Consider the following 12,703-nt stretch of genomic DNA (forward strand, 5'->3'; position numbering starts at 1 on the left):
AAAGATAAAATATTAACTAATACTCTTTATCCTAAAGGTTCAAAATAAAGACCAAAGAAATTAAACTGAATTAAAAGTATGCCACTATCCTTCTTATCTTCTAATGCTCCCACTCAAACTGATGGTGCAAAAACATCATACAGTTTCAGCTTAAAGCATATAATGGTTAAGATCTTTGAAGCAATAGGCTTGTGAATATGTCAACAACTTGTCCTTAAGACTATACATGTTTAAGGCTTATAACACCAGTTTGTAAATTTTCTCTAATAAAATGGCAATCCATCTCAATATACTTCATCTTCTCATGAAAAAATGGATTGGAGGCAATATGGATGGTTATTTGATTATCACAATGGAGTTTCATTAGAGCATCTCTATGGACTAATTCTATGAGAAAATATTGTATCCGTATTAGTTCACTTACTACATGTGGCATGACTCTGTATTCTACCTTTGCACTAGATGTAGCAACCACATTTTGTTCTTGTTTTTCCAGGTTGCTAGGTTTCTCCAACTATAGTGTGCAATAACTAGAAGCAGATTTTTATCACCTGAGAGCCTACCCAATCAACATTTGCAAAGCTTTTAGCATTAATATCACCCCATAACATCTGTGTAGAAGTCCTTGTCCATGGGATTTTTTTTAGGTATCAAAGGATCCGTCTAAAGCTTACCAATGAAAGCTATGAGACTTATACTGGCTAACAATATGTATGGCAAAAGAGATGTCTAGTCTAGTGATAGTGAGATATATCATTTTTTCTACTAGTTTTTTTATATTTTTCCACATTAGCATCATCTCTAGAACCAATGCATAATTTCACATTAGTATCCATGGGAGTGTCTGCAAGGCGATATCTCTGCATTCCTATCTCAATAAGAAGATCAAACACATATTTCCTCTATGATGAAATAATGTAATACCTGGATTGTAGCAATTCAATTCCAAGGAAATATTTGAAGAATCCCAAGTCTATCATCTTGAGTTCCCTAAATAGTTTTTCTTTCATTAAAGTAATGTTTTAAGAGTCACTTTCTGTCATAATAATATCATCAACATATGCGAGTAGGAGAACAACTCCCTTGTCAATATGTTTAACAAAAATTGTGATCCACCATACATCAAGTAAAACCAAATTAAAGCATGGTTTGATTGAATAACCTAGCTCTAGGTGACTATTTGAGCCCATATAGAGATCTTCGTAATTTGCATATTGACTCCCCTTCAACCACAAAACCCAGTGGTTGATCGATATAAATGCCCTCATTAATATCAATGTTAAGAAAAACATTTTTCACATCAAATTGGTTTAAGGACAACCGAAAATTGGCAGCAAGAGATAAAAGAATCTGGATCAAATTTAACTTTGTCACAGGGGAGAATGTCTCCTCATAGTCAATAATGTTGATCTTAGGTTGACTCTCATGTTGTTTTCGATGATAACAAAACTTAATTGATCTAACTACTTAAAAATCTAAGTATTTCAAATACTTCACCTTCAAAAGTAAAAGAATCTCAAGGTCTAAAGCTTCAAACCAAACTCAAGACCTCAAGCACAATTAAAGAACGTCTCTTGAAGAAGCACCCACAAGGAAGAAGATAACGAGAATACTAAAGTTCAAGTGTAATAGTCAAATATCCATACTCAATCATTTTTCTAAGAGAGAATTCTAAACTCCCTTTCCTTAAGCTCATATGTGAAATCGGAGCTTTAGGTCATAATTTGCACTTAAACATGTTTAGCATCATCATAATCAACATTTAGAAACTGCTAGAGAACTTAGAAAAATATACTTTCATGCTATAAAAATCTACACTATCGATCATCCAGAATTGTGCATGCCACAAATATAAAGCATGATCAATGAACCATATTCGATTTATCAATCTTTCAAAACATGGTCATTTTATGCTATAACGTACGATTGATCATCCCACTTAGATTGATCGATCATCTCTGCCCAGGCAAACAAAATTTTCATGGAATGCCTGATTGATTGATCAATCAGAACCTTGCCAGTAAGGGACATAAAACATGATAGATCATATAAAAATACATTGATCGATCATACTTGTATTGCATAGCCAGAGGGAATTTTGATTGATTCATCATGGTCTAACATGAAAGTAGCCATTATGATCGATTTATTGAATAATCACTTTTCAATGATCGATCAATCAAAGTACTAATTTTTTCAAAAGGGAAAATAATGGCTAGTTTGAGCTGGGGAAAGCTATAAATTCCCTCACCAAACCGTACGTAGAGAGGTGAATGAGCATTAATTAGCAAAAACTCAAGCCATATTCTCTGTCTAGCAAATTTCACTTGAAAGTGCTATAGAGTGAAAGAGAGAGGAGGCATTAAAAGGATGAGGCAACTTGAATCTTTGAAGGAGAAGCATCTCTCCAAGGGTGTAATTTTTACCTTTCTTTTACTTCTATTTGTGAAAGGTTCCTCTAGAACCTATTTAATCGAGATAGAAAGGCATAACTAGAGCTAGAATCTAGCAACAATCTCTTGGGGAAATTGGTTTTCTAAAAATCGTGTAATAAGCTATACGTAGCCAAAAAGAGCCAAAATATCTTTTGTAATTTCATCTATTAAAGCTTTTAAGAATAGTTGAATTTTCCCAAATAAGGATTCTTAGGTGGTGATTATCACTACGAGAACATCGATAGAAAAAAACCTATTTATCCATATGGTATGTGCATGTTATATTTCATTTTGAACCAAGGCCAACAAATACCATAGCAGTGAGTATATCCTTTAGTAACTAATCAAGCCTTAAGTTTTACTATTGTACCATCTAAGTTATTTTTAACAGTGAACACCTATTTGCTTGCAACTATCCTTTTTGTGTGAAGGTAGAAGAACTAATTGTCAAGTCTGATTTTAATATAAAGTTGTCATGTTTTTCTTCCATTGCTGCTTTCCTTTCTGGATATTGAAGAGTCACCTTATATGACCTAAGAAGATGGTCAAACGAAAGAGAAGCAAAATATGTGCAACAAGCAAAAAACAAATGATAAGTGGATAAAAAATTAGATAACGGGTGAGATGTAGAGCATTGAGTGCAAGAATGGGGGTGGGTTCTTTTCTAACAATAACAGGAGTGGTGTCATAAAAAGGACCAAACACAATAGGGGAACAAGGAGGAGAACTTACCACAAGTGAATTTGCAAATTCAATAGGATGATGGTCGACGAATGAGGCAGGGGATGGATAGAGCTATATTTGTTGGAATTGAATGGATAATGGCACCATAGGCTTGAGAAAGCCTATAGAAGGGAAGAACCCTAGTGACGAAGCACCTATGGCATAAAAGGGTTGTTCCTCAAGAAAGTCACATTTGTTGATACAAATAACTTTTTTAACTAGGGACTATAACAGACATATCCTTTATAGGTCAAAGATTATCCCAAAAAATGATATTTAATTGCTTGAGGATTTAATTTATTTGTTATGGAGATGTATCATGAACAAACAAGTACACTCAAAGACCTTCAAGGGAAGAGAAAAAACAATATCATTAGGGAACAACATTATGGTGACTGGTTGTAAAAACCCAAGGAAGGCAATCGATAATAAAAAAGTAGGTAGTGAGAACAACATGCGCAAAAAAGAGGCAAATTCATACACTGTAGTGGAAACCTGGCACCATTCTATCGTTGAGTATAAGCACATGATATTTGATGAACAATACCATGGTCATCAAAAATTTTGAAACTCTCCTGAGATATACTCTTTGGCATTGTCAGATTGAAGAATTTTCAGTCTTGAACAAAACTAAGTGTAAATCATAGCATGAAAATATTTTAAAATAGGCAAAAATTCAGACCTATCTTTCATCAAGAATAACCATATTACTCCAGTATAGTCATCAATGAAAATAAATGTATTTTCATTGAGAAATACTGGAAACATTTTAAGTCCCCGTACATCAATATGAACTAAAGAAAAGAGAGTAACACCCTTAATTTCAAATCAAGGAGAATAAGTACTCCTATGGTGTTTACACAAGTGACACACTTCACAATGTAAATGAAAAATAGACTTAAAATCAGGAAACAACATCTAGATGGATTAAAGTGAAGGATGTCCCAATCTTTGACATTGAAGAGTCTTTCATTGTGAACTTACTATGCCAGTAATTGCAGGTATATCCAAAAAAAGGACCCCTTTTTCATGGCCTCCACCAATCACCTATTTGTTTTGTAGATCTTGAAAAGTAAAATGAGAAGGATAAAAGGTTATGGAGCAAATAATTTTTTTAGCTAATTGACTGGTAGACAGTAAACTCAATGGAAACTATGAAAAAAAGAAAGCATCATCTAAGTAGACAGAGGATAAAGCAATAGTAGATCTACCTTGGTTTGGGATCCATCTACATTACCAGTTAGATGCTCCGAGGCTTCACAGTCAATAATTCAAGGAGACAAAGAGTTTGAAGCAATAGATAACATACTTTGTAATGGTTGTGGCAACAATTATAGTAGAAGAGGATGTTGTGTTGGAGAGAGCATGGATCATAACCTTAAGTTTATGAAGTGACTCAAAATCTTCATGAGTTGAGTTTTTTTATCTTTTTGAAGACTTAACATTCCCTTCAGTCTTAGTTGCAGTACAAGCAAAAGCTTGATTAGCAGTAATCCACTCTTGTTTTCCATGTATTTTCCAACATGTATCAATTAGATGATTTAGTCCTCCACAATTAGTACACATCTGATTCAGATTCTCTATTCTCTAAGAACCTTGACTAACCTTGCCATCTTGTCCTTTGCCACCTTACTATTTCTCCCTTAGCCTCTATTTTTTTTTTATTACCTCCCTTATTCAGGGGGAACATGGTTGATGACACATCTATAGGTGTGGCTAAGGATGAGTCAGGGATACGTAGCATTGTGGTACATATGTCATCAAATGAGGGTAAAGTTTTTGAACTCATAATTTGCATCTTAGCCACTTTCAGGTAAGGTTTCAAATTTTGCAAGACAAATAGAACTTGCTAATGCTTATCTCTACTATCTTGAATTGCAATTTCAGTAGAGTATGGTTTTGCAAGCTTCCATTCGTACATAAGGCCTATGAATCGAGCAAAATAACCATGCAAATTCTCCCCTTGTTTGGTATTATAAATTCTTTAAAATACATCATATAACTTTTGTAGGCTGTCAATACCGGAGAATTTTGCATGTGTCCAAACCAGTTTTGTTATGTCAAGGCGGACTACACTATTAGCTACGTTTCTTCCATGCTATTAATTAATAAGAAGGGTATCCTCTTTTATACATAATACTCTTCATCAGCAATTGGAGGAGGCTTAATCAAATGATCAGAAAAGATCTAGGTAATGAGGAACCACTTAACAAATTGTAACTAGCTCAAATAATTTGACAACCCTTTAAGTAGTGAACAATAGTAATCTTGAGTGAATCGCTCTAACCAAATATGCTTTAAAAATTTTCTTCAGTAATGGGGAAAAAAAAATCTTAACTCAGCCAAGGTTAAGACTTTTCAAAGAAAAATACCACCAAATTTGTTTCTCAATAATAAGTTGTAGTCAAACAACTTCTATCAAATAGAAGAACTCACAAAGAGATAATCAAGCAACACCTATTACCAACAATTAAACACCAACTAGCACTTATATAAGAAGCTAAAAAAAACCTTATAATAGCTTCTATTTCTTTCAAATAACCAAATACCACCAGATATGTCTTCTCTTATTACCAATTTAGAGTCCTTCCTCGAGAGGAACACAAGAGAAGAAGTAAAGCTGTTGAAACTAGGTGAGTGAAGGAGACCAGATTGCAAACGTCTCTTGTTGTTATATTCTATAGCAATAAGAATCCTTTTAGAGGTATTTATCTACCTCAACTTTGAGTATTCGGTGTCCTTATGTAACAAGAACACTACCAGACAACCCAGAATGAATTTCCTAATAAAAAACCAACTATTTATACCAGAGAGAAACCTTAACCAGTTTGGACTCCTACCAATTTGAGTCTGACTAAAATTTTGATAGTTCTAAATTTCTAGAACTCAACTTCCCCTCTCCTTGCAAAGAACCTCTCAAAACACCTAACAAGGATCCTTGAAGTAACGAAGCAGCAAAATAGGATTTGTTCAAGAGAAATGGAGAGAACTGAGCCAAAGTAGGTGTTGCTTTCTCTCTATTCACAATAACAGGCGATCTTCTTTTCCAATCACAATAGTAACTCAAACAATGTTCCTGAGTTGAATCAGTTATAGGAATAGCAAACCAGAAGCTTGACTTTTGGTTCATGGGGAAAAAAAACAATGATACCTATGTAGCTTGTATTATAGCTTAGTGCCTGTATGAATGGATAGGTAAACAACCAATCTTTTTTCTTATACAAACTCAATTCATGGTGGAACCTCATGACTTGAATTGTACACACATCTATCATGTAATTTGAGCCTCAATGAATCGAGAAAACCAAACACATAGTAATGGTGATATCTTAATTAAGGCATGTCAACAACTTGTCCAGTGCAACCTTTAATAACTTGATCAAAAGAAAACTCGTGGAATCCTAAGACCACTGCTCTGATACCATCATAGATCTTAGGATTCCATTAGTGTTTCTTTATGTGAAACCCAAGTGAGGAGAGGAGAGGAGAGGAGCTAGAAGTGAAGGAAAAGAGGTGGGAGGATTAGGTTTTGAAGTAATAAACCAAAACCTAGTCCTCCCCCATGGCTATATACATAACCACTTGGAAGATAACATATTACATAAATACTCATTGTCTTAAGGGCAAGAAATAAAGACCAAAGAAATTATTGAATTACAAGTAATCCACTATCACTCTTATCTTCAAACAGTTTCTAGAAAATGACCCTTTGTCCATATGCAAAAGTTAGCCAAATTGAATGTGATAAATCTCAGAAAGATGATTAAAATTCATATTGCGTTGTTAATGATAATAGTAAATCACTTACAAATTTTTGTTGTTGAATTTAATTTATGAAATTTAACCTGCAATATGTTTTGAGAGTTGTTCAAAATGGCTAAGGTTTGGTTTGATGACCTTCAAAAGATGATCTTTCTATTTTTTTAAGTCCAATCAGTTGCGCAAATAAACACTTACAAGACCTTTTGTCTTTGATGTTCAATCGGGTAGGATTATTCGGTTGGGTGACCTTCTTTGATAGAAATTGTTTCCTTCTTTTCTTTTATGCCCTTCATTTGGCAAGCTAGTTGGGTGTCTTAGCGAATGGAGCACAACAATGCCTTTGCTCTTTCTACTTCAATCGAACAACCTTGAAAAATATATTTTCTCTTCTTGTCTTCGTTTGTCTAGCAGTTTGGATAGATGCAACTAGTAGTTTTTGTCTCTCCTATTTAGTTAGACAAATTATAATCGGTTGGATGGACTTGGTAAATCCTTGAACAGCAGTTATGGCCTTTTACATTAACCTACTGATCGCTCCTTGATCAATCAAACGGATGTTTTGCCAGATTTCTACCCTAATTGGTAGCGTTGTAATTGGCCTGAGAGGTAATTTGCTATAAGTGGCACTTGATAACCCAAACATAGTAGCTAAACTCTGAGGTGAAGAATACCTTGACAATGGATTAGCAATCCAACATAGAACTATGAACCAATTTTGTGTATTATGTTAAATTTAGGATCCCATGACAAGGTCGTCAACTAAGGTAGTGAAAGAGGAGAGGACGAACAGGAGGAGAAAAAAAGAGAAGAAAGAATTCGTCTAGAGAGATGGAGGGAGAGAGAGAGCTTGGGAGAGGAGAATTCTAGGGAAGAATTTGAGAGAGAAGAGGAAAGACTTAATGATCTACCCCATGCCTTGAGCCTTTATTTATAGTTGTGAAAGGAGGTTTACAATGACTACAATGCCCTTAAGACTACAAGTTTTATAAAAAAAAAAAGACATAAGTAGACATACATCATCTTCTTTAATTTCACCCTTGTATCATCCTTATGAGAAAACTTTTTAATTATCTCTTTTACCACCTCATTGATGTGAGGGATGTATTTACTTTGATGCCACTTTGAGATGTCTTCCAACATATTCTTTGTGTGATTGACTGATTATGCATGAAAATTTAATTGTGAAATTGATTTTGCACATTAAATCGACAAGAGGGTGCCCCACAAGGTAATTAAAAAGGAGTCAATAAAAGTAGCAACAAATTTTAGCAAACCTATATTCAAGGTTTGTTCTTCATTGTACCTAACATTGGGGATACGTAATACCTAGACAACCCAACTTACCCAAAATTTAATATGAGAGAAGGAACTTGATTTCTAACCAAACAACATGACTCCAAACAATAGTATTCATAAGTGAAAGAAAAGTTAAATGACACCAACCTACCCAATTTTAAGAATAGCACCAAATTCACCCACTTCTAGGAATAAAAAACAACCAAACTTGACTTGACTCAAGGTGGATTTGTATGCACTCATACTCTGCTAAGAAAGTGGGTTTGTAGGCATTGTTTCAAAGAGATGAAAAACATAAACAATTGCAAAAATACAGCTCGATGTTTCACAGCCAACCCTTGAACATAAATGCGAATTTTGCCTCTTCCGCAAGACACATCCACACATAGATCATTCGCCTGACCATGAGTGTGGACCAGGAGAGAACAAAGGTGATCGGTTTTGACACCGACGGCTAAAAAGAAACTAAACTTTAACTATTGTTAGATTAGGGAACTCAATATCACATGCATATCAAGTAGAAGCAACAAACAAGATCAAACCAATTAGAATACAATGCTATGTAGAAAAGAAAAGCTATTTGAAACAAGATGAAGCAACCAAAGTTTTTAATGAACAAGAACCTATAACTTGGGGCTTGAGTCATTTTATTTAAATCTCGGACAAAAATGGCGTCAAGGCAGACCCGAGCAATCGGCCAATCGGCTGTGGCCATTGTCTCATTGCATATATAGCGCAGTGCGTGGTATCTGCTATGCTGATCTCCCTTCTTTTTTTCGCCCCCGACGAGAATAAGAATTGGATTTCAGGAAAACCCTTTTGCGGTGGAAGAGAAGCTATGAAGCCATCACCAACTATTCTGTACCAGGAGTTCGATGACCAGACGGTCTCGGTAGGCATGGACGTTGACGACGCGGATCCCCTTGACATCTTGTCAGGTGAAGGCATCGTCGAGAACCACAAACCTGCCGACGCTGATTTCTTCAACGCCTTCCAGGATGATTTCGATGATACGGACATCAATTGAGCGGAAAGATGCCCCTTTTTTACGCGGTTTGGTTAATTTCATGGTCCATGGTCCCTTCTATTTTTTAGCTGTCTCTTTACTTCCCTGAAGCTATGTTGTTGGTTGCTCTGCTTCTAGATTGGATGAGGATTTTCGGCCTCTGTAATCTAGAGCTAATGAAATGGTCAATTTCTTGGGTTTCTACTTATTTGAACATGATGAAATCGTGGATTGTAAGACAGTAATATGAGATTCCTTTATTTTGTTTCCAGATGGATATCTTCGTTTCCGACTCTGCTATTTTGGAATTTTAATTATGAATTTTGCCTTAAATTTGTGATGATGTCCCCCATACATCAAATTGGAATCGATTATGCGGTGTTGCTCTGGAATCTGCTTCGGTTCCGATGGAAAGGATGTCGGTTTCCTTGTTTTTTTCCTAAAGTGGATTATAGTTCTGTTGTCAATATGAAACTTGACGAACCAGAGGGTACTTGTCAATGAAGTAGAAACAGAGATTCCGAACAATTTAATGGTGAAGCTTCTCTCTATCACTCCTTCAGTTCCAATATTAGGTTTCCAGGTTCGGAGGTTGGGGTTTTAACCAACCATGTTACCCTGGAATTCCTTGCTAGCAGTGGCGGAAATTATATCTCTGCAATATGTAGTTTTTTCCAGGAGGAAGGATTCGTCTAATAGGGAGTGAGGGAAATTTTCCTATCTAAGTTTGGCCAAATTTAAAATGTTGATGAGGAATTCTGGATAAAATTTGAAACAAAAATGCAGTGGTTCTTTAAATTTTCTAATTCAAGGTGACAGTAATGTCTTTTTGGCTGCATTCATTTGTCATCTCCTCTTGCTTCAGGTTTTATCCTGGTGCAGATGTCCGTGAGATTTTTCTTTCCAGTTTCCACCATTTAGGGGATGAAGAAGCTGGCAAGGAGTATGGAGAAATTTATAGTGGGTAAATCCTTCATTTTTATGATTCAAAACCAGGAAGACTTCTCTGGCACACCCAAGAAACATTTTTCGGCCTGTAAAACAAGCTTCTTCTTGTTAGGGAGGAAAGCCTGTGATTAATCCAAACTCTGGAACTCACATTTTGCTTTACCCAGTTGGTGCATCCAAATCACAATTCTATATTTTGTCTAACAAGGAACAAATTTTGCAGTGTGCTCAAACAGATTTGTCTTGTCCAAATCCTCCTTAAGCTGCATTGAGTAATTCTTCATCTTTTGCTATGTCCTTCGCTGTTTATCCAAACTGATACGATCTTCTGTCGGTCATTCACTTTTCCAGAACTTTATATTTTTCTCTGTCCTTTGCAGTTATCCAGGATACAAGCATCTGTTGTTCATTAACATTTTCTGAACTAGTCCTATCAACTTCAGCATTGCATTTGGGTGGAAAACTAATGCAATTGGAAAACTTATCCTGTTAGGTTTGGAACACCAAGAAAAGAAAGGAAAAAATGAGAATTTAACCATTATTATTCTAAAAAATAGTTAGTAAAAATGATATAATGATCAAATTCTCCTTTTCACTAACTATTTTTAAAAATAATAATGATTAATTTCTTTTTTTTTTCTTTTCTTTCCAAACATACCATTAATGCAATTGGAAATCCTAGTTGAAAGTTTTTAGGTTCAAACAATTACAAAGTAAAGGAGAAAGAGATTACGAGTAGCAATGAAAGAAAAAATATAGAAAAAATATAGAAGCATGGATGAGTGAGGACACTAATTTGGGTTGTATCATACTCCTCTTAGAAGTCTTTTAAGTAATAATCATGTACAAATAAAGACTTAAATATGATGAAAATTATATATTTTTCACATATTCTCTAACATTTCCATCAAAGTAGAACATAGGTATCATAAAGGCCAATGCTTAGGCAAAGCTTTAGTAACTATGTCACCAACCTGTTCCTGAATTTGGTTCAAATGAAAGGAGTCGAAATACGATCATTTATCACCTGAGCCTAAATAAAATAGCAATCAACTTCAATATATTGAGACTGTTTGTGTGTGTAGAATAGAGTTATTTACAATGAAAAAAGATGCCTTCCTGTTACAATTTATAGACATAGGTAATGATACAACAAGAAGATAATTAATGTACATACAGCATGAGTCATCGTTCTTTTTCCGGCCTTAGTATCTGACCTAACAACAATTGTTTGTTTCCTATTTCTCCAAGTAGCTAGATTTTCACTTACAAATGTGGCAAACCAACTTGTAGACCTTCTATTTGAGTTCGATCTTGGATAATCTTCGTTTAATGATCCCGTTACTTCAAAATGGCTATTATTTTAGTAAAATTCACATCTTCTTGGTCCCTTTTTTTTAAATACTTCAAGATCTTATGTACAGTCTTAAGATGTATCTTTTTTTAAAAAATTTCATAAATCTACTCACCATACCTACTACAAACAAAATTTTCTTCTAGTAAATGTACCATATATCAATTTTCCTAACTAGCATATAATAATAAGTCTTGTTTTTTCAATTTTGATGTGGATTTATCAAATAAATCTAGATTTGTTTTTGGGGGTATCAACTAGTTTAGCTCCCAACAAGTCAATCTCCCTAAGTATGCTAATAATGTATTTCTTTTGGAAGAGAATATACTTTTTTTACTTCGAGCTGCCTTTATGTAAACAAAATAATGTAGAGCCAAATCTTAGATTTAAAAATGTTGAGCTAGAATATTCTTGATAAAGCAACAATGCCTAAAGATGTCATTGGAATCACTATATCATCTATATAGATAATCAAAATCACTCAACCAAATTGTTTTTGCACACTTTAAATTTCTTACCAATATATTTTCTTGTACACTCAAGTATCACCCTAAGAGATTTCCATGTACAACAACTAGACTCTAGCTCTAGCAAGCACTCCCTCTAGATTTTTTATTCTACAAAAAAATTTACAAAAAATATAAATTACCAAGACAAAAATCAAAATTACAATCATATGGAGAGATAGTCACACCACTCATTTGAGTGAAACAAAACTTCCAACACTTTAAACATGAGCTAGGAAATGAAATTGGAGCTTTGGGACTTCTAAAATGGTTAAAGGAATGAGGAGAAGTTGAGAGGATTTGGAAAATAGAGGTAAAAGCACACTCAAAGAAATTTGCTTCAAGACTTGGGATAATTTACAATCGAGTTGATGCATGGGACGTGCTCCAGACATCAATTTAGCTTCCCTATGCCAAATTAGACATTTTAGATTGTTAGAGAATAATATTAAAAATAAAATAAAATGTCTCGACCTATTAAGAAAGTGGTTTCGATTGATTTAGAGCTCTAACAATCAAAATTTTCCAAAACAATATGTTTACACAATTGATTGAGAGATATGAAGGCTCAATCAATTGATACAGCTGCAACGATCAAATTTTTAACAAATATGTTGACTCAATTGATTGAGAGCCATGAAGGTTCAATCAATTGAGATGTATCAATCAATTA

General features: G+C 34.5%; 1 protein-coding gene across 1 annotated transcript; it reads left to right on the forward strand.

Moving 5' to 3' along the window:
• The first annotated feature begins 8,887 nt into the window (after window positions 1-8,887).
• Window positions 8,888-9,493, forward strand: LOC137960323 (small acidic protein 1). The gene has a single exon (XM_068807915.1). The coding sequence runs from the start codon at window positions 8,971-8,973 to the stop codon at window positions 9,241-9,243; it is 273 nt and encodes a 90-aa protein (XP_068664016.1). The 5' UTR covers window positions 8,888-8,970; the 3' UTR covers window positions 9,244-9,493.
• Window positions 9,494-12,703: the final 3,210 nt, after the last annotated feature.

The sequence above is a fragment of the Aristolochia californica genome, unplaced genomic scaffold (genome assembly GCF_029961685.1).
Source record: "Aristolochia californica isolate CCGP_79_NKW_82.1479 unplaced genomic scaffold, dmAriCali1.0.hap1 SCAF_1, whole genome shotgun sequence".
Lineage (NCBI taxonomy): Eukaryota > Viridiplantae > Streptophyta > Magnoliopsida > Piperales > Aristolochiaceae > Aristolochia > Aristolochia californica.

Bases quoted from the DNA above. Each gene is read 5' to 3' on its own strand.
- LOC137960323 (XM_068807915.1), top strand. From the start codon at position 8,971: ATGCTGATCTCCCTTCTTTTTTTCGCCCCCGACGAGAATAAGAATTGG.